The 22,624-nt window shown below is 41.6% G+C and overlaps 1 protein-coding gene across 1 annotated transcript in view; it reads right to left on the bottom strand.

The window, feature by feature from the left end:
• Window positions 1–8,587: 8,587 nt before the first annotated feature.
• Window positions 8,588–22,624, bottom strand: part of ctnnd2a (catenin (cadherin-associated protein), delta 2a) — a 151,373-nt gene continuing 137,336 nt past the window's right edge. Inside the window, exons 21-25 of the mRNA XM_044035173.1 lie at window positions 16,898–17,024; window positions 13,852–13,856; window positions 12,552–12,678; window positions 12,010–12,086; window positions 8,588–11,254 (exon numbers count right to left, since the gene is read on the bottom strand). Coding sequence (XP_043891108.1) covers window positions 10,832–11,254; window positions 12,010–12,086; window positions 12,552–12,678; window positions 13,852–13,856; window positions 16,898–17,024 — 759 coding nt within the window. The 3' untranslated portion in view covers window positions 8,588–10,831. The remainder of the gene's footprint in view (window positions 11,255–12,009; window positions 12,087–12,551; window positions 12,679–13,851; window positions 13,857–16,897; window positions 17,025–22,624) is intronic.

Raw genomic sequence — 22,624 nt, 5'->3', positions numbered from 1 at the left:
AAATTGAAATACTGTCTTAATTATGCAAATACTGACATAAAATATTCTCATAAAGTATATAAATATTGTACTAGTGAGACACACATTTAAGTGGCTGTCCAGCACAGACTCTGCCACATTTCTTAAGCCCAGACCTTTTATAATGAAGAGGCCAGGTTCCATCTCTCACCTATGAGTCAACTGTTGAGCCAAAATAGCAGCAGCAGCAGCAGCAGCAGCAGCATGATGAACTAGAAAACTCAAGACACATTCAGACAGAGACAGAAAACTGCACTAGTTGTGTGTCACAGCGGTGACCTCAGTGACCACCAACTTTTCACAGTGTCTCATTAATTGGAAGACATGACAGTGTCCTTGGGCAAATCTGAGAAATACAGAGAAGGCCTAGAGGTGTTGTAAGTAACCACGAGTAGAAAAATATATAACTAGAGTTAAATTATATTTTTCGAGGAACATATCTGCTTCTGATCATTCAAAGACTGTGAGCTTATTGTCTTGATCTGTTTGTGTGTTATTCTACAGTAGCTATGTGTGTTTGTGGTAATGAAGCAGCTTATCTTTGTGTTGTTATTTTTAGATTAAAGTTAAAAAATATTGTTTGAAATCTTAAACTGTGATATCTAGAGATTTTAAACTGGTGCACACACACATACTTTTAATGAGCAATGGTGCAAGAATCTGTTGCCTGTGTCCCCACGGAGAGTGTTGACAGCCAATCAAACCACCAGTTCACTCGCAGGTCAGGATCCAGCTGCTGATGAAATAATAAATGAAGATGTCTAATTAAATGTTTGAACTCTTACTCATCAAAACACATTGATTTTGGCATCATACTTATTGACGGCCGTAGCAAGTGCCCTGAATTCCTCTGACTCATAATGTTAAAAAGTATTTTGTAGTTTATAAAACCAAATAATTTTCACACGAGAAAATCTATGTGTAATCTTTGAGCGGGGATTAAATTACATGAAGACGTCAACCAAGGGTTGTCCAGCAAACTATGAGTGGCAATTCTAAAATACGTCATTTACTTTCATTTTGTTTTACGACCCCGGGGTTGTACTCAGAGCCGGCCCAAGGCATAAGCGAACTACGCGGCTGTTCTGGGCCCCCAACAGTGTGCGGAGAACATTTTCACATCCATTTTCAACCGCTTTATCCTCCACAGGAGGGTCGCGGGGGATGCTGTGCCAATCTCAGCTGAAAAGGTGAAAGGCGGGGTACACCCTGGACAGTTTACGAGCCCATCGCAGGGCCACATATACAGACAAACAGCCATTCACTCCCACAGTCAATTTAGAGTGTCCAATTCACCTAATGCCCATATTGCATGTCTTTGTAGTGAACCCGGAGAAAAGCCACGCACACACAGGGAGAACATGCAAACTCCATGCAGAAAGGGTCTTCTTGCTGCAAGTGTGTTCACCACTACACCAACTGTGAACAATTTCACATATCGAAGAAAACATATGTGTCAATCAGTGTCGTCACTGTCTACCATAAAATCAAAACTTAAAATGTATTTATTTATATTCAGATTAGCCTTGCGGGGTGGAGTGGCTCAGTGGTTAAGACCCTACCTTGTGTACCAAAGACATCATGGTCGCAAGTTCGATTCCACCCCTGGCTAATTGTACTTGATTCCATTGTAAGTCGCTTTGGATAAAAGCGTCTGCTAAATGACATGTAATGTAATGTAATGTAATCATGACCATCCTCCCACTATCACCTCAGCCATCTTTTTTTCAGTATTCTGCATTTTAAATTCTTGTATTACGTTTAAACTCCATATACTGTGCCGATCTTGTCCATTTAATTTCATCTTAACTTTTTTAATTTGTCCATTTTATTTTATCTTAACTTTGGTGTGTTTGATTGACCTTATTTAGTGAAACCTTGAGTGTTAGAAAGGCGCTTCCACATAAAATGTATTATTATTATTATAATATAGATACATTTAGATAGTCATGACACTGGTTTACACTTGAAGGTCAGTAAAACCACACTGAGTACAATTAATGCAATTTATAGTGTTACATTTGGATCAATAATAGTCAAGCACTGGCTACTCTGAGGTGGTGGGAGGGGGCACCCACATCAAATTCAGCTTAGGGCCCCACAAAGGCTTGGGCCGGCACTGGTTGTGGTTTCCTTTTGTGTTTCCTGCATAGAATGTTCCAGTCTGAGTGACCTGATCATACCCCTCACAGTCACACAGACATATGATGCTTGTTTTAATAAAACCTTTTAAATCATTTATTTAATGTGCTGCTGGTTTATTAGTTGGGAAGAGGGCGTGTCCTCATTCTTGCAATCAGGTTTGTCTCCCCCCCAGGCCTGGTCATAACAAACGGCATTAAATAACAAAACAATTACATTTGATGACATTGATTTCCCTCGACTACATCAATAAGCCAATCCCGGGTTCTGCATACATCCATGCATGTTTGTGCACACATGTATATGGCCACTAGATGGAAGAATGCAGGGACATTCGGGTATGTGGCAGTTTGTGTCCTGCAGGATTCATCGTTGCTGTCTAACAAAACACTGATGCCCCAGAAAAGGGGGAAGAATGAGGAGACACTGAGTGAAACTGCACAGCTCAGAAGCCATTTTCCTCTCACTCTGTGTCTCCTTTGTTACTCTTCCTTCACCCCGTCTTTTTGTTCTATGCTCTTTTAACCCTCTTTGACACATACAGTATGTAATACGGAGGAAAGAGGGAGTGCATTCATTACAGAGTGCAAAAATACACGGCACACGTCCACACTGCCATATAGGCGAGCTCCTCTTCAGAAGTCAGTGATCTCAGCACCTGCCCATGGCTGATAGGACTGTGTGTGTGTGTGTGTGTGTGTGTGTGTGCGTGCGTTGCCTGGGCTTTAGCGAGGGAGAGGAGCACACTCAGTGATGCCTTACAGAGAGACAGAATGAGGACGTCACAGGTGAGTGAATTTGCTCAAACTGACAGGTGTATACACACACACACACACACAAACTTGTTTTTATTACTTAGTGAGGACACACCATAGACATAAGGCATTCCCTAGCACCTTACCCTAACCTTAACAATCACAACTAAGTAACTAACCCTAAACCAGGTCGTAACCCTAAAAAAAAGCCCTTTAGTGAACAAATATATTTGCAAGGTCCTCACAAAGATATGTTTGGATGTTTGTACACACACAGGTTTGCACAGTCATTCTCATTATGCCAGTAAGTGCTTAACCACAATTAAACTTAACCAGTTCCTTAGAGATGAGGTTCTGCCTCACTGGTCCTGACAAGGTCAGTGTTTATGCCAGAGAAAAGGCCCTTAAGAGGCAACAAATACAAGAACATACACACACAGTCGCTTGCCACTGCAACAGCACCATCACACATGAGTAACCAAGGCTTCGGCTCTGCGGCATTGACCACTCAACCCATCAGGAAGTACGTGTGTGTGTGTGTGTGTGTGTGTGCGCGCACGCTTACCATCCATATGCAACTTGGTTTTGCGTGCACCGTCAACTGAAACAGGGTGGAAAGTGAGGATAAGAAAGAGAGACAAAGCAGATTGATTTTGCAATAATGTGATGCTGATTACCATAGATTCACTCCCATTGCTCCCTCGCTGCTCGACCACAGGGCTGAGGTCAAGTTCAGTTGGGAAACAGTCTGGAGAAAAATGTTCTCATAAGGATTCAGGGCAGGGTGTTTTCAAGCAGCCAATCTGCATTCTGCACAAGTGCATTTTACTTAAAGGTTTCAGGTTGATAAAAGCTGTCACTTGTGTGTGCAGGTGTAAGTGACCCATGATAACACCGGTGTCAAAGAGCAGTGAATGGCTCACATGTGGGCCATGTTTGTCCCTCTCTTACTTAGATGCAGCAGAATTCATGACTGTAGGGGAAATGAGACATATGAGGTTTGACTGCTTCAGAGACTGGTTTGTCTGCTTGTGCCCACATTTTGCAGAGTTACTGTGTCCACTATTATGTGACAAAGAGGCTAATGTTGTATTGAATAGATTGTTCATTAACTGTTCATCTGTCTTTCCAAAGTGCTATAACAGCTTGTGTGAATTTAAGGTCAAGTAGGCAGGATTTTTGGTTTTATTGATCCACAATGTGTTTGTTCTGATAGGCTGTTCCATCATCAGCTGTGACTGCCTTCACTGCAAATAAAAAAAGAAAGAAGTCAAGTAATAAATCCAATAAAATGTGTGGCAATTGCTTCGATTCCATTAAAATATTTTACAAATTTTGAGCAAAATTTTAAAGATTTGGTAAAAGAAAATGTACAACTACCTATGCGTTCATCAACTGCTGTTGAGTTGTGTCAAGTCATGTGAAGATAAGCAGTAAGTGACGCAAATCTCTGCGCTGCCAGTTCCAGTAGCTGTTGAGATATGGTGGCATTGCGTTGCTCCTTCAATTCATTGTTGCCGCGCTACTTGCTTCTCGTACAAAGTTGAGAGATGCTGTGGTTTTCTCTTCAGCCCGCACATTTCATGTCTCGTTCCACGAGAAGCAGCCTTTCAGTCACATGGTTTCTGATCAACGCTCTTTTTTTGCATTTACCTTTAATCAATTCACCAACTTTTCCCACCTCCTTCCAAAACTTTAATGTGACATTCCAAGACCTTTTCACTTTTTTGTCTTTCAATTCACGTGTTTTTACGAGTGAAAATACACATAAAATGAACCAAACCTAATATCAGCATTGAGTGTTTCTGAGATGAAGAGATCCCTTTGTGGCAGATTAAACTAAATGATCAACTGTTATATTAGCCATCCTGCATATTGCAGCTTTTAATAGCACTTTTAGGTATAAGTTATGGTGGCAGTAACTCAAAAGTAGTAACAGTGACACTAAATTAATGCTAATGATTCTGCATTTCTGCTGGAGGCTACGTTAACCTGGTAGGTCAGACTATAGGTCGATGTTTCAGTCTCTTTGTTTCTCTGACTTTCACTTTTGTTTTCTTTGTTTTTTTTTGTTATTTGCACAAATATATATTCACAAATTATAATCAGGTGGTGCCTCGGGTTATATGCAAATCACAGGAACGTTTAAAGTTCTGAGGTGTTCAGACCTTGATAAAACATTAACATCGAGCAGCTAATATTATTTAAACCAGGCTTGTCCCTGAACAGGGCCCTAATTTCAGCTGCCAGCTGTTGCAGCCTCAGTTGACTGGCTGCTCTCAGTGAAAAGATGCGTCTCCTTTTGCTATGGTTCCTATTTTTCCACAGAATTCAGGAATCAGGAGAGGTTTTTCCAAGATATTGTTTCAGGGACCTTGTACTTCTGCTGCTGCTCACGTTGTCACTGTTGTTGGTGTAAAGCCTGTAATTACATTTCCAAATTCTCCTTGTCCCCCCTCATTTCTCATTTACAGCTCTTTGTCTGCCTTTCAGTCTTCCTCTACCTTGTGCATCCGCCAACCTTCGGTCTCCTTGAGGCTCCAATGAGAGCATTAATTTCTCCCGGTCTATTTGTGGCTCACAGTGGCTTCATGGAGCCTCACTTTGCTTTAAACACAAATTGATTTCACAGTCAAATCCTCCTGAGTATATATCACAGACCCTCCACCTGCTCCCCTCTGTGCTTCCGTTTCCTTCCCCCCCCTTTACATCTCACTTTGTGTCCTGTCTCCCTTCAGCACTGAACCGACATGTGCAACCACATTGTACACCCTCAAATCTCACCTGAGGTATATGAATACTGAATGGACAGGGACGCGATGATAGTTATTGAGGAGGTTGGGTTACAGGGAGTGAAACAGTGAAGGCTGCAGGCGTCAGCAGAGTGGAAGAGGGCCGTTTCTTGCGAGGCTGTGAGTAGGAAAATTGAAGAGCTATTTTCATGCCACATTAAGTTATACCAGGCTTCCACTATGGAACTGTGCTCAGACAGAGGAGACTTGCTATTGTGAAGGCTAATAATCAATGCAATAGAGTTATTACTCAACACTACATTTCACAGGCCCAACCAAGACAGCAAGGTAAAGGGAGATACATGAATCCCAATGAATTGTAACAAACGACGCCTCCTCCGGCATCATTCATTTAATATGTCGAAAGTTTGGTTCAGTGGTTTTCTGCATGAGTGGGATGAAAGCCACAGGAACAATGTAAAAAAAATGGCATTACTGTCCTCAAAGTCTGTCTGCTGCCATTAATGTGATAATAGAGGCTAGTGGGTGTAGAGGCTTTCTATTCATTTGTTATTATTTTCATTGCATTTCTCAAACCGCATGCCACTGCTGTCACTCTGGGGGCAACATTACAGTAAAAAATAGTCAGCCCCACTGTCATGTTGAAACACGCCAGTCACTGCCACACAATGCAAGTGCGTTAACAATATGGAGGAGTGTGAATAGGCCTGATACCCAAAGCTTTATTATGTAACTTGTTCCCACACGCCTGTCAGTCAAGTCCCCAGTGATCACGTCTGCGTCAAAAGATGGCATCAGGATGTTAACAGATTTGCTTGTCAGCGAAGGGACGTGGGGAGAAAACTGTGTACAATAACAAACAGAGTGTTTGTTTTGGGTTATGTCTCTGTTGTTAATCTCTTACAAAATCTTGTGTTGTACCATTATGAATAGTATTTTTTAGGGTTTATTTATTATTACCTATAGGCCTTGGCTTATCAATAACACTCTTCCATCTGACTGGACTGTCTCTTGAGCAGGTGTGGTGGCTTCAAAGAGCAAGGCTGTGTACAGTAAGCTCCTGGTGGGGGGCGCCTAACCTGGACAGGTCAAAGAAGCAAGACTAATTTGACCACCTCCTCCCATGGGTAAAACAACCTTGCTACAAAAGAGTAAGGGACATTCTATATGTGGTGTAGAAATAACAAACACACATTATGATGTATTTTAATGCAGCAGCTGTGGAATTAGTAATTTGGTCAAGTTTTAAGTGGCTATATGCAACATTTGTACATCAACTATTATATAACTATGTGACAGTGGGGATTGCTCTTTTACTGTTGTAAAAATGAGTTTTGCAAGCAACAATTCTGGAGAATTCTAAAACCTGATCATGTTCAGATTTAGCAATCATTTAAAGCTGCAGTGTGAAATGTGAAACGAGATCTCCCTCTGTTGTAACACAGAGGGAGTCATGTGGAGCTGATTGGCATGTTTTGAATGTAGCTGCCATTTTTTTCATATTTAGATGTCTAGCACATTTGATCACACTTGATTTTAACAACCAAGTGATTTTGCTCAATAAAAAAATGTAAATGGCTAGATAGACAACTGCATTGGTCTGAAATCAGACACACTGGAGTGCATCAATGGATGGCCCAAACTTAATGTGCAGTACTATAAGCTTATGGGTAGCAGTTACATGAATAAAACAGGTTGCAGATGGCGCTAGTCCTTAGCATGAACAGCATAAAGGCAACGCAGGAGTAGACACAGGTGGATCACACAAGGTAAAACACTGGGTCATATAATGAGGAAAAGAGTGGGCAGGGAAGATTAGATTTCACTGTAGGACAGGTGCATGTGGGAGTCAGGAATGAGAAGACTGAGGGCATCTTGTGGGTGGGTGGAGAATGGCAGGAGACTGAGTGGCCGACAGAAAGGATGGGAATCATGACAGGAGGACAAACAGAGCTTATAATGTTGTGACAATATTACAGCAGAGCCCACACCAATGCCTCATTGAGCATGGCTAACATTAGCAGCACTTTTTGTCCACAGCAGACACAACATTTAGCTACTGGGGAGCTTCCGGGATAATAACTGCAATAGATCTTCTGCAATGGGAAGAGTGGAGGAGGACAGTGCAAGAAACTTGTAGGAGGAAATCAAGGGCTGTTTCTGTGAGGCTCAAGTAAAACAGAATAAAAATCAATCAACCCTCCGATTATATTTGAAATTCCTCTCAGTATATTCAGTTATGTTGTCATTAAATAAGATATGTTAATACTTGAAGTAGTTTGAAACAAATCTGTGATGTATTTTTATTTGTTTCATTTAGTTTTTACCTATTTTCACTAATTTGTAGTGTGGCCATACTTGGTGGTTTAAACCACTTTTGTTTTACTACTTCTTGCTTAGCACTTTGTATTTAAATTAGTAGGTTTTTACTGTTGAGCACTTTGTAACATCGGTAAGAAAAGTGCACGATAAATAAAGTTTTTTATCATTGTAATTATATCGTGTTAATCCACCTCAGTTTCAGTCCTTAAAGTATGTTTATTTGAAGCTTTTATCACTGAGTTCATGTAGGCCACTATATATTGTTTGACAATGTAGTCGTGCTAAGTAACCATATCTCCTTTTTATCTTATTTGTTTGTAAACAAAACCATTACTTTCACTTCATTATAGTCATTTTAACACAGCACTGTGGAGAGATGTGGGAAGGAAGAAAGATCTATTTACTCCACTATCTTCAAAGCAATCTGAAGTCCTTTTGAACTACAGACAGGCTGAAAGGGAAAAAAAGAAGGTGTCAGAATTAAACAAAACATTATACAACACGTGATTTGTTTGGTGCATGAGGAGAAAACATCCGACTGCTACCTCACTCAAACTCAATCTCCTGAAATGATGAAAATTAGTGGAGGCCATTAAGTTTGATTGCAAAGAGTCTTTATTTATCCTTGTGTTCAAGTACGGCCCTCTCTCATCACGGTCATCTAAGAAGCATGGACACACAATAACGCACAACTCGCACCAGAGCCTGAGCAACCTCAGGTGGTATTTGTCTTTTGTCTTGATTGAAGGGTTAGGGAGGTGGGGTTGTGGGGGGGGGGTTAGCAGTTTCCACGTTAAGGTCAAGTGAACAAGAGTCCTGTTGCACACCACATAATCATTTTTTCTCTGCGGACATTTGTTGCATTTAGTGACAATGACATCTGCACATAAAAATTATATATATATTTATATTTATATTCATATATTTATAGATTTGTCATTCTATATCAACAATCCATTCTAGTGATTTTAACCTTGCTTTTTCATGTTGTAAAACTGGACAAACTGTTGGTAGGAATGCCTTGTTTGGACACTGATTTATACAGAAAAAACGCACACACACATACACGCAACGGAGGCATACACACACTACTACACACATGCATGCATAGATACGCTCGCTCAAGTTTACGTGTACACACATGGGCCATACATTCAGTCACATACATGCACACGTACACAAACACGCGCGCGCACACACACACACACACACTCGCACACCCGCACGTGTCCACACACACGTACGCCCACACATGCTCAGCAAACACAGAGAGGCAGGTCTGTACATCTAAGGGGAGGGAGATGTTACCCATGATCCCCAGCAATATGTATGTCTTCACCTGATCAAAACACAAGAACTTATAAGTTACAAAAAGCAGAGTGAGTCATCCAGTCATTGTCTTTAAAAGTCGAGAAAATGTCCCTTTAAATTCCTCTCGGACTGGTCCAGGAGGTGTCAACGTTTGGCACAATGTTACACCTCTCCCTCTTTCTCGTCATTTTTACTGTACACTCAGGTGTACACTTATCAATGTCTTATTGGATGGACCAGATTTGACGCCTGATGATGAGAAACGATTGAAAACTGATTCAAGGTTGAACACGTTTGCTCCCCCAAAAGAAAGAGACGACACTTTCCAAATTCTTTAGGCAGTGAGCAAGAACTTGTGTTGACAAGGACTTGGTAGCGATGCTGCTCTGCCAGGCTGATACTCTGGCAGCCTTGAACTGCTTTTGACATTTCGCCATGTCCGCAACGAAATTAACCAGACGGAGAAAGAAAAACATGAATATTGGACGGTTTCCTCTCAGGATAGGGAAGGGCAAAACAAAAGGTTTCCAGTGGGATTCATCCTGACAGTCTCTGTTTTATGCTCACTGTGTTTGCATTTTAAATCATTTTTGTTGCTTTTTGTTTGTTTCAGTAAATAGTCAGTCATGGAAAAAGATGATATTTTCTTTAGTGGCCCCCATCAGAAAAATGTGTAATATACACACCCCGTATCGCCTTTGAATTTTTGCACAGAAAATAAGAGTGCTTCTTCTGAAAGTGAAAATTTAGAAAAAGTACAAATAAAAAAAAGGATGTAAAAGAATGGCGACAAAAAAAGAAGTCTTGATGTTGACATTCCTTGAGAACAAATCGTGAAGTCACTGTAGGCAGCAAGGCCGTCGGAACAAAAAAAAGAGGAATAAAAGCAGTGCTACGTTTGTCACTTGGGTGAAATGGTAAACATCCACATCTTGTCTTGTGCCTGATGTGCTTTCATCTTTCTCTGTGCTTTTATTCTTCTGGTCCTCCTCAAGAACTCCCATGTCATCTTGGTTTTTCCTCTCCGACTTAATCAAAAAGGTCAGGCCACTTTCTATGTAGTCATCTTCTTCCCATTATTTCTTCATCCCGTCATTCTCTTCTCCTCCTCCTCCTGCCCAGGCCACTGTACTCTCTCTGCTCTCCCTCTATTTCCCAGCCCACTCCTCACTTACACTTTGAACACACTTGCTCATATCTACTCCCACCTGCTCCTTATCCACTCACCGTCGCAATGGAGCTGACTTAGAAGAGATTAAGTGGTTTTAAAAAAAAGAAAAGGAAAATGTTGGCATGCACATGCACAGTCTCCCTTCATCACTGGACCAGACTTTACTTCTTCACCAAGTCAAACACTTGTCCTTTACCTTGGATGACAATGAACCATGATTTCCAGCCAGCGGCTACAAGATAACAAGCCATTGCTGTAACCCTTAGTTCATCTGCTGCTAATCATTTGCAAAAATAATCCCTTTTACACAAACACACACAGACTCTCTCTTGGCCCACCCCATCATTTACATTGTCGAACTAGACCCAGGAGTCAGGAGAGGCCGGGTAGTGGCTGGTCTCATAGTTCAGTTCACTGTATGGCCGAGAGGCCGAGTAGAAGTCTACATAATTGCCAGTGGATTTGAGGCCCAGGTGCATTCGCAGGTCTTCCCGTGGGTCCCGGGGCGGTCCGGTGCTGGGAGGCTGCTGAGGTTGGGCTTGAGGCTGGGGCTGCACCTGCACATGTATCTGAGGCTGTGGCTGAGACTGAGGAGGTGGCGGTCCCTGGTCCTCGTAGTAGGCCTCGTCAAAGCTCCGGCTCTGGCTGTGAGGTGGTGGCTGCGGCGGCTGAGGCTGAGGGAAGGAAGGAGGGGCGGGGTAGGGGTCGTAGTCTTTTAGCACAGCTGCTGATGGGCTGTCCTGCTGGGGTTGGGGAGGCACAACGCAGGGCTGGGCTGGAGTCTGGTAAAGGGGCCGATGGAAATGGGGGTGGGGGGTTGAAGGAAAGAGATGAGGGAGCCGGGTGTAGCAAGCAAGAATGGAGAGACAAAGAAATGTGGGTAGTGGGGGCGAAGTGACGGAAGAATGACATGAAGAGAGTGAAAAGGGGGAAAAGATTTGAAAAGCTGAGCAAGTAAAAAGGCTCCGACAGGCATCAAGTAGGAAGAGACTCATGCTGTGATTTCTCCATTACATGCAGGTATTGAGGGAGGCAATTTATCTTTAGTATTGTTTGTGTGTGTGTGTGTGTCTGTCACCAAGTATTGGTGAAACCAATATCTGCATCAACACAAAAAAGGCAAAGCCATCCTACTTTTAAATTAAACTTTTGTGGGTTGAAGGTTTCCGAGACATTACACAGAGGCAAATTATTTGTGCAGTCGACTAAAGTAATGGTTCTATCTGCTAGTTTGGTGCTCGTTCAGGTGGAAGTAGCTTGACGCTACCCAAGCTGAGGGTGTGTCTCCTTCACACACACAATGTCAGTGTGTCTCTTATCGCAGCGAGACACTTAAGTGTGCGTGTGCGCGCATCTTCCATCATGCTGCTATCTCTCCTAATAACCACCTTGTCATGACAGCATATGCCCATTTATGAGGGCTCTGACAGCACACATGCAGGCAGGCACGCACGCATATGCACACGTACACGTGCACACAAACACACGCATGCACCGCTAAAAGACACTCTGCGTGCACATATAAAGACAATCTCACCTGGTTTTGCTTGATATCATCACTGGTGGTCAAGTAAGAGTTTCGGAATAACGTAGATGTCCCACAGGAAACTTGAACTGGAGAAAGAGGAAAAAAAAAACCCTCATATGAATGAAAGATGAAGATGACTGTGTCACTACAACTGCTAATAATTCAGTGAATTTGATTCATCAGCTAATATAGTCCATATTTTTCGAGCATAGACATTACAAAAGGCAAAGAGGAATAAAAGACAATGAAAGGACAGATTTCAGACCAACAGATACAAAAAAGCAAAGAGACAAAAACATTTACTGGGCAAGTAGAGACTGACTGAGTAGAGAATCACACCGGAAAGAAAGAGCAGCAAAGAGCGAGTGGCATCAAAGTCGGTGTGTAAGAGAATCAGAATAGTTTGAGATTGAAAAAGAAACAGATCAGAGGAGTGAGAGGAAAACAAGTGGAGGAAAATAGAAGGGAAAGAAAGATAAAGAGAGGGATACAATTGAATAATTTAATTCTCTCTCTCTCTCTCTCTCTCTCTCGCTCACACACACACACACCTGCCATGCCGTCTTTCCTGGATGTGTGCTCTCCTTTGTTGCTATGGAAACCAGCGTTGGTTGCCGTGGAATCGTAGTCGAGCTTACGTTCCTTCAGACTCATCATCTCTCTGGGGGAGGCTGGAGCTATACACACACACACACACACACACACACGCACACACACACACACACACACATTATATTCATACAGTGTGAGAGCACATTCTGTTGGGATGCAAGATTCATTACTCATAATTTTGTGTGTGAGTGTCTTTCAAGGTGCACAGTCATTATTCATTATTTAGCTTGTCAGCATTAAGAGTCACCTTCAGCATGTTCACGAACTAGTGGGAATTCACAAACACGCACACATCAGTTTTTGAACATGTTATTTACATTTGCAATTTCACATAGGGTATTTATATCCTCTTATTTTTATTCTTTTACCATTTAAAAAAAAAAACCAAAAACAAAAAAAAACCCATCCAGGTCCGAAACTGACAAATGACTAGATTTTACATTGAATGTTATTTAACAATATTAAGCCTTAAAGCCTAATGGGTGCACCGTTGGGCCGAGAAAACTATATACTGTGCGTTCAGTGTCCCAATTCCACTTGCTCTCTTTTCCTCACACACTCAGCATGCCACATTGTAAACTCCTGGTATGACATACTTCAAATGCTTACTCAGTTGCTCTTATGACACTGAATTGACATAATCCTGACTACCTGTGGTACCAGACGTTTCAGTTTGCTTCGCTAAACACTCTTTTATCTATCTGCCAAACAAGCATTTTTACAGTTTCTATCAGCTATATACCTGGAGGGGAAGGACATTTGAAAATAAGCTCTTTTCAACCTAACTTTGAGAGTTGCAGATAATTATAAGACCGTAGCATGTGAAACTCGTACATAACCTACCTCAACACTCGCACGCTAAACACACGCGTGTGAGTTAATTGAGGGTGATGCTCTCAATTAGTAGAAATAGATAATCTCTCAGACAAAGAGGAGTCAGCATCCAGAGAAATCAGCACAAAAAGCGTCTGTCCTACTTCTATGGCCTGAAGAATAGCAGCAGGTGAAACAAAATTAAAACACTTTTGTTATGGATCTAAACATCTGAGTCTTTCTCTGTATCAAAACAAGCACATTTTGCGCGCACACACACACACACATTCAAGGGCACATTCACACGATGTCTATGAAAACGTTGTGAAGCAAGAGAATCAGGATAAGAGATTAGCTGTTTTTGATACTTGTGATATTTAATTATTATCACTTGACACCTCTGCAGCACATTCCATTATGCTGGAAGCTCGAACCTGTCACCAACACCCCCAGAGACACAGCCATCACTCGTGGTTGCGGTTACCGTGGGGACCTGGCTTGAAACGGCTGGGTTTGAGAGCCCGGGAGACTTGTTTTATCAGTGCAAAACACAGCAGGACCCTGTGGGGGTAATGATGGATGCAAAGGTCTCACTCTCCCTCTGTATCTGCCTTTGTCTCTGTGCCATCCTTGCAGCCTGCAACCCCCCCCCCTTCTTTTCTCTGTCTCTATCTGTTTTAACACTCTTTCCTCACACCAACTCTTTTCACTCCTCCTCCCTTCTTGAGCCTGCACACCATCATTACTCCTTCTGCTTTGATCCATCTCTAAGGGGCTGGATTGCAGTCTGGAGCGTATGCAGAGAGGAGATATGGATGCATGCAGGTCTGTGTATATGGGAGGGTGTGTGTGTGTGTGTGTGCATGTGCGCGCCAACATAAAGAGTGAGAGATCACAGGAAGAGGTGAGAAGAAAGTAGGATTACTGCTAAGAGGAGATGAAGGAGGAGAAGTATGACAAGGGTGAATGAGAGCTAGATGAGCAAAACGGCAGAGGGGTTTGGCGTAGAGGAGAAGATGGGATTCATTTCCAACCATTTCCCATAGATATCTACAAGTTTCTCTATGCACTAAAAATTCCTTTTATAAAACGGATAGTTCCAGTCATTGATTCCATTTGTCGCTTCATTCCACCCCATTAGTATTACAGCGCCAGTAATTATTCAGTTAATGCAAAGAAAACACAAAAGTGTGGATGAAAGGATAATAAAGAGAGACATATAGGTACATTTATATTTGGCCTGTCGCTGTGCCAAATGCTTGCAGTCTTTTATATAAACTCAAGGATGAACTACATCACTGACCTTGGGATGTTTGTTGCTAATTTCTAGAACAGACAGAGGGTTCGCATATGAGATAATGCGTCATTTATTTTCCTTTGGAGCCACTGGCAATCTTATGGACAATGCAATGGGTTGAAGAGGTCAATAAGAGTATAATCTGTGGCTACTCTGATGGTGTTTGTCGAAATCTTATGTTGGCTACTCAGGGTTGAGAAAACGGGCTGTAATATAATATTTATGTGGGTCCCTGGACACTCAGGAGTTGAAGGAAATGAAATTTCTGATTAACTGGCTAAAGAAGCATTGGCCAGGGGAATGATAGCTCTAAAGGTTTGTCCAGGAAAGGATGAATGTGTTAGTGTCTATAAAGAAAATGTGGTTAGACAGGAGTAAGAGGAGTGGGAGATGCAGCCTTCTCATAGGAGTGGCTTTCAATGAAGAGAGATGGGACGATGTTTTAATAACTAGGCTCCGATAGATTGTGGATTAGTCGGATACCTGAAAATTATAAGGAAACACCCAGATGGTCTGTGCCAGTTGCGGGATTTTCCTGTGGTCAATTGGATAAAAGATAACGGCAAAAGTTATTAATTGAACTGGTTGAACTAGTGCTTTCATGTTTTTCCTTAAAATCTATTTTCAATATCGAGAAGACTCATCACCTTGCCATTAAGGCAGTTTTAGCATTTTAGCATCATGCAACTGGTTATTTATTAGTATTATTATGAGAAGAAGAATGATTTTCAAAAACGTCAGTAATGGGGCATCAATCTGAATCACAGCAATGTTATTGGAGCCCTAACTACACAGAGAGAAAATGCAATAGCTTTGCTTGTGGCACAAGGCTATTAACAAACACATGCACAGAGTCAAATGTGAGCTTTACCAGCAGAAAGGACTAGTGACATACTTGAACACAACTTAAGCAGTTGCAACGTTGCCTGGCTGAAAATAAAAACAATTATTTGTTATCAAAAAATAATTCCTTTTGTTTCGGTTTACATGCATTTATTTTATGAAACATAGCAACCATTTAATTAAAGGCAGTTACCGTCCTGAGGTCATGGTTCACAGTGAATCAAAAACAACTGAAGAGGGCTTTGCTTTGCTCGTGTCTAAGAACACCTCTAAACTAAAAAATGTCCCGCAGCTGTTCTCCAAAATCACTGTCAACCACAGCCTCTCTGAGCTTTTTATTGCTTTAATTTTCAATGTCACTGGTCAAAGTCAAATCCTCCTCCTTTACTTCCCCATCTTGGCATTAACCATCCTGCAATCCCTAATTCTTCTTGCCTCCCTGCTTTTTCTCTTTTATCTCCCTCTCTGTTTGTCTCATCCCTCCCTCCTTCACTCTCTCTCTCTCTCCCAGTCCCTCTCTGTCTCTCTCCTTGAAGACTTCTCTAAGCTGGGAGGAAGCAAAAGTACTTTTCTGCCTCATCAGCCTGCTAAGCCTGGTGTGGAGAATTCACAGCTAACGGCTGTTCCACTACTGATGCTAACAGCTAATGCTACTGCATCCTTGCCAAGCATGAAGGCCAGTGGGCTCAAGCTAAAGGGATACTTTAGCACAGGAGCTTGAGGGTGGCGAACACAACACTGACGCTAACAGCTGAAATCCATCTGTCTCTCTTGAGTCTTTTTACTTTTCTTGTGGAGCCGTCTTCTTGATGAACTGAATTAATTTCCTCACAGGAGGGAGTTTTGTCACTCACTTTTTTACCCACTCACTCATCTTCTACCACTTCATCCTCCACACGGTTACCATGGGGACCTGGCTTACGGGGGGGGCAAAAGGTGGGGTACACCCTGGACGGGTCGCCAGTCCATCACAGGGCCACACAGAAACCATTCATTCTCACACTCAAACCTACTGTCAATTTAGAATGCCCAATTTATGATGTTTTTAAACCAAACAATAAAAAAATAACAATAAAAACAACTAAATTACCTTTATATTATCATTTAAGATGAACTTCATCTACTAGCTACAACACAGGCAAATTATATACTGAGGTCTGAAATAATCCCAGCAGACGTTGGTCGTCATTAACGTCGGTTAAAGGTTTAAAAGTTAATTTTGCTTAAAAAAAAAAAGCTTGTTTATGTTCTTGGACATTGGTCCACACAGCCTACTAAAGACATGTATATACACACACAGACAAATGTATTAAAAGTGACATGTGTTCTTACCTGAGCGGTTATTTGGGGATGTCCTGACGGGGGAGACAGAGGGAGTTCGAGAGGAGGAGTAGGGCCTCTGTCTGTCTCTCTCTATCGTTGAGGCAGAACCCACAAAGTGATACTGGCTGTATCCATCCTGCAAAAACAACACACACAAGCAGAAAAAGAGATGACTGCCAGTTTTAAATCATCCGTCAATCTTCGTTGAAACACCAAAACTGAACGAATTTGTGAACAGGAAAAACATTTGTATCCTGTTCCTCAAGTGACTCAAGGAAGGATCTCAAGAGCAACAGCAGCACCTGCTTGGCAAGCGTGCAGAACATTGTCCATTGATCATGTTTACAGCAATGATTTAGCGTAGCTTCATGCATATCAGTGTCATAGCAATTTACTCCCCTCAAAAGCATTAAAGAACAGTTTTTAGACTACAGCTTCAAGCTGTTTTACACAGGTTCACTGGCTCATATGCAGACAATTGTGTACATACAACATATGATAAAGGAACTGGTTGGAATTTGAAGGCTGTAACATGCCAAAATACAAGCTGGCCAATGTGAATGTCCTTGTGGCAACCAAGGTCAGCAAGGACATACTGACTGATGGATGATTTTGCACTCAAACAATGCAAAGTATTCCTAAAATGTATTGTAATGTAACCTAGTGTGGGCGACTGGGATAATTGGTGTCAAGTGCAATCTTTTTTATTTCAGTTTTGTTTTTAGGAAGTCAAAAATGAATTCTGAAAAAAATCTCCACACATGCAAATAGAATGGTGCACACACCCACACACACACAACATAAATGAACTCACTTGCATTGAGCCTGAGCTTAGTGAAGACCCCAATGTCCTTGTAGGGAAAATTAATACAACAACAGAAAAAAATCCACTGGCATAATTATTGTCAAGCCAGTGACTTTGTATCTGTGTTGGTTTAACAGTGATTGGAGGAAAACCCTTTTCACAAAAGTGAATCATGAGAGTCAACAACAATCACAGAGCTGGAACCAAATTCAATTTAGCATTAAGATAATTGGTTACCTCTGGAGGCAAAGTGTATGGGATGATAAAAGATAATGGATACATGTTCTGTCGTAGCTTTACTGTCTGGGGGCTGCAGTTAAGCTGTGGGAAACTGGTTTGGACTGTGGCGACTATGAGTGCAAGGGAGAGTCGAAGTTAGAGAGGAGGAGATGAGGCGGAAAAAGAGAGAGGAGGCACGGAAAAGTTGGAGAGGAAGGGCAATGACGGAGACCAAGCAGAAACAGAGAGGAGGCACAGGCAGGTAAGAAACTGAGATGATGACAAAAAAGTAATAACAGTGAGAAGGAGGAGGAGAGTAATAATAAGAAGGTAAAGACAGGAAGAGGGCCAGAGAGGCAAGGAGAGGGAGACAGATGGAGAGGTAGAGAGAGGGAGAGAGAGGGAGGGAGACATGACTGAGCACAGACCCATGTCCTGCACTGACTCCGGTTTCCTTGCACAGCACTGACGACTAATAGAAAGCCGGATCCTCTGACACAGAGTAGCTCAAAGGTTCCAGTCTCCATCATCTGACCCTCCAACACTTCTTTTCAAACTCTCATTCCCCACACTGTAGTGTCTGAATCCTACATGAAAAATGGGTTCTAACGTACGTGCATCCTGCTTTATATATATGTGGCTTACAAATTGGATAAATGAATAGTCTATTGGGGGTTCATAAGCTACACTCTGTAATTAGGATCATAATCACAGAGGAAATGTCACACTTATTTTCTTTTTTGCAGAAGTGATTTTCAGTTGAGGACAAAAACTCATTGTATTCCATACTAATTATGTCATATGCTGTATCTGCTTGCTCCAGCTCTGCATTGACGTTTATGGTGTGAAACAGTCAAACCCCAGACTGCTCATAATTCACGTCGCAAAATCTAAATCAGTGATCAAACTTTCAAATGAGAACAAATCAGACAAAGTCTGGTGTCGGCCTGTCTTTGCACCGTCTCCTGTGTTTTCATTCTACAAGAGTGAGTAACCTGAAACCTTAAACCGTTAAAACCTTAAAGAAAAGCAAATGTCCTTTCCTTGGCCACTTCAGTCGGTATCATGTGTACTTAAAGTGTTTGATGATGAAGCCCATCGGCCTCAAGGTTTGACACGTGCATTAAGAGATGGTCTACTGCATACCTTTCTTCTAGCCAGTGGATATTTGAGTTACCAGTCTGGCCATTCTCCTCTGACCTCTGGCATCAACAAGGTATTTTCGCCCAGAGAACTGCCACTCACTGAATATTTTCTCATCTGCGGATCATTTTCCGTAAACCCTTGAGATAGTTATGCCTGAAAGCACTGAGTTGAGTTCTCGGCTCCATCTAGAGTCCCTGATTCTCCTCGTGTTACTTTTACTGGCTTCTCTTACCTCCTCTCTTTCCTCCCACCTCCTCTTTATGTCTCACACTCAAACTCTGACACACCACTTTGCCCCAAATGTAAAAAAAAACAAAAAAAAAACAGGTTGCTAGGCAACTATTATGCCTGTTGCTCTCATCATCACTGGATGGAGGGTTGAAGGTCATGGCACACTGAGGTAAAAAAGCATTTACTGTGTGTGTGTGTGTGTGTGTGTGTGTGTGTGTCGTGCATGCCAGACAGCAATTATGGCAAAAATTGGAAAAAGGTTGAACATGATGAGCAGCGGGTTCCCTGTGGACCTCAGTGACAACTGAACAATGTCAATCCTTTTCTGTCTCACTCGCTCACTCGCTGATTTCACACAGTTTTTCAGTTTCATAGTTGCAAGCACTTCAGTCACACATGACACACATCTATCCTCACAGGAATAATGTGACTCTCACTCTTGCATTCTTTATCTTCACTGACTGGTTATTTAGGGATTGACCTTTATTCTGGTGTGACATTTATTGCAAATTGCACAGAGTGCACTAAGAGTGTGCTGCAGCTTTAACTCTCCGTCTCATTTAAATAGTGTTGTTAGCCTTTGCACTGATACAGGTTCTCACAGTGTACCTCCATCTCTTTTGCTTTCTGCCTCTTTCTCAACATCAAGGCAGCTTCACAGGCCTGATAATAATTCTTTGATGTCTCCTGAAGTTGTTTCCAACGCTCATCTTCTTTTCTGTTCACTGTCTCTTTCCTCATGCACTGTGTAGCAGTGACTGAGGAGTGGATTTTAGCCCTTTTCTGAATTTAGAGCGTCTAACACAAATCTAAAAAAACAGACTCAAACTGTAAACTGCACAAAAATCCTGCATTTGTAAACACAACACGCCTTAACTTTCCATTACATCTAATTTAAATGTGTTTATTTTCTTCGCAGGAACATCCCGATCATCGTGTGCAATGATCCTCTAAAGCACTGGCTGCGTTTTGCAATAAAATACCTCACATACACACATCACACGCAAAATTCTCACTCACTCATATGACACAAACACACCCACAAACTGGATTGCACTTCCCGGGACCATATTGTAAATCTGTCACATGTGTCACAGACGCGACATCTCTCCCGACACTGAACCCCGTCTGTCATACGTGTGCGGATCTGTGGTTGTGATTTGTAGTGTTTGTGTGTGTGATATGAGTGTGGCATGTGTGTATATATATGTGTGTGAGAGTGTGATTAAGTGCCCAACCTAGAATATTTATAATGAAATCAGACAAGGTCAGGCCAATCGAAATTATGCATCGATGTTGGGAGATGACAAAGTGTAACGTTGTGAAGATACAGTACAACATATGAGCTTGGGGATGCAAAAGAGATAGGGCTGAACGATTTTGAATACATATCTAATTGTGATTATTTTGACAGGAAATGCGATTGCTATTTTTACATCATTATTCTCATTTTCATCCAGAAAAACTTATTTAAAAGGATCAATGTGTGATATCTGTGCAGCTCTGTGAGAAACAAATATGTTCTCTTAAGTCTGTAGAATAAGTAATGTGTGTAATAATTAATTTAAAATTATATTTTGACACAATTTGGCTTGAACAAATATTGCGTCCTTTTAGTTTGAATTCTTAGTGATGCTTCTAGTGGTTGTCTTTCATTGAAATCCCCTATTGAACTGCAAAGCACTGCATGTTTGTTATTTACTCAAAGGATGACCTTTGACATTCCTCCTGGGAAACGGTGCATGCAACACTTCATGAGCGCACGCATCACATCACAACACACAAACCGAACGAGGACACATCCTGTCAGATCTGCGATACAAACACTGGTAAAAGTAGAGTTCTGCTGCACTCTGGAGACTATTATGTGTGATTTATCCTAACGTTGGCGCAAACAGATTATGGTTTTGGTTTATAAATGACTGCTGAAAAGTCTGAGCTTTCAAATAATCTCAGATGCTATTTGCATACACTGTTTATTTATGGGCCCTCAACTATTCATATTAGAACATTCAGAAAGAGCTGGGCAGCAGAGCGCCACGTTCTCTCACAACTCTCTTTTCATCTTCACTTTTTCGCTCTCTTTCTGAGTCTAGACTTCTCCCATGGCATTGCTGTAGGAAGTGATTAACTTCTCTCACTGCAGTTTGACAAAAACACATTTTCAGACACACACACACACTCATAAACAAACACACACAGGCACCCATGCCCAAAAAATCGACACAGTGAGAAAGTGTGTTTTAAAAGCTTTCATTACTTTACCACTCTAAAGCAAACAAGTCTTTGTCACAACTCAAACTGATGCATTACTGACCCTTCACTTTTAGCTGCTTAAAAAACACATGCAAACACACACTTGTACACACATGCATATATTATAACTGCAAACATCTTTCTTTCTTTCCCTCCATAAACTTTTTAAAACATTTTGCACCCGGCACCAGACTCCTCTTGCGTCTCAATTCTATGCTAATCCATGTTTGGATTGGATGCTAAAAGGATTTAGGCTGCACCTAAAAGCCGTGACCTAATACGTCACGCAGGGATACTAAAAGTAAAGTCACTTATTTCGGGCTCTGGACTTGTGCGATAAAGTCAAAGTGTGGCAAAGTCTAAAGCAACAATTTTCAGTTATGAAATTAGGTTGATTTGTTTTCATGCAATTTAGGATTCAAGTAGTAAGGTATGCTGTCCATCACTATTTAGATGGGGTATATAGCAAAATTCATCACCTTAACTGCTTTAAACAAGTGCATTTAATGAAATTTAGGCTGCATAACAGCTGCTAACATTATGGCTAGGTAAAGAAATATTGATCACTAAACGATTATGAAGATGTTCCCTGCAAAATTCTTGTTATTGTTATCTGCTAACATCATACTGACAGAATGAGATACATATTAAATCAGGTTGTTTATGCAGCCATCAATGTTAAGTGACTTGTTTCTTTTCCTTTCATATCTGTATTTTTAAAACATTTTTTTTCAGTAGAGGCTGTCATGTACAGCCTTGATCAATGGCGTGTTATGTCATCTACTCAAGTGTAGCACTATCCAGTGGCAATGATTAGAGAAGTGTGAAGCAGATGAGGCTTCAAGGAGCCACATGAGGATTCTGTCCTGTATAATGCTTGGAGATGAGAGGAAGACGAAAGAGGAGAGTGTCACAGTTGTCAGGATGAGGCGAGGATACACTGATGCCATGGGGTGGCCTGTCCTCAAGTGACTGCAGTGAGAGTCAGAGAGCCTGCAACAAAGTCAGCACATGTTCGCCACTTCAGAGCTTTTTGTTAGCCCCTTTAAAAACAGGTGAAATACAACAGCTCAATCTTG

Source organism: Solea senegalensis, linkage group LG1 (assembly GCF_019176455.1).
Source record: "Solea senegalensis isolate Sse05_10M linkage group LG1, IFAPA_SoseM_1, whole genome shotgun sequence".
NCBI classification, from domain to species: Eukaryota; Metazoa; Chordata; class Actinopteri; order Pleuronectiformes; family Soleidae; genus Solea; species Solea senegalensis.
The sequence above is the reverse complement of the archived record's forward strand: the minus strand, read 5'-3'. Positions and strand labels throughout refer to the sequence as shown.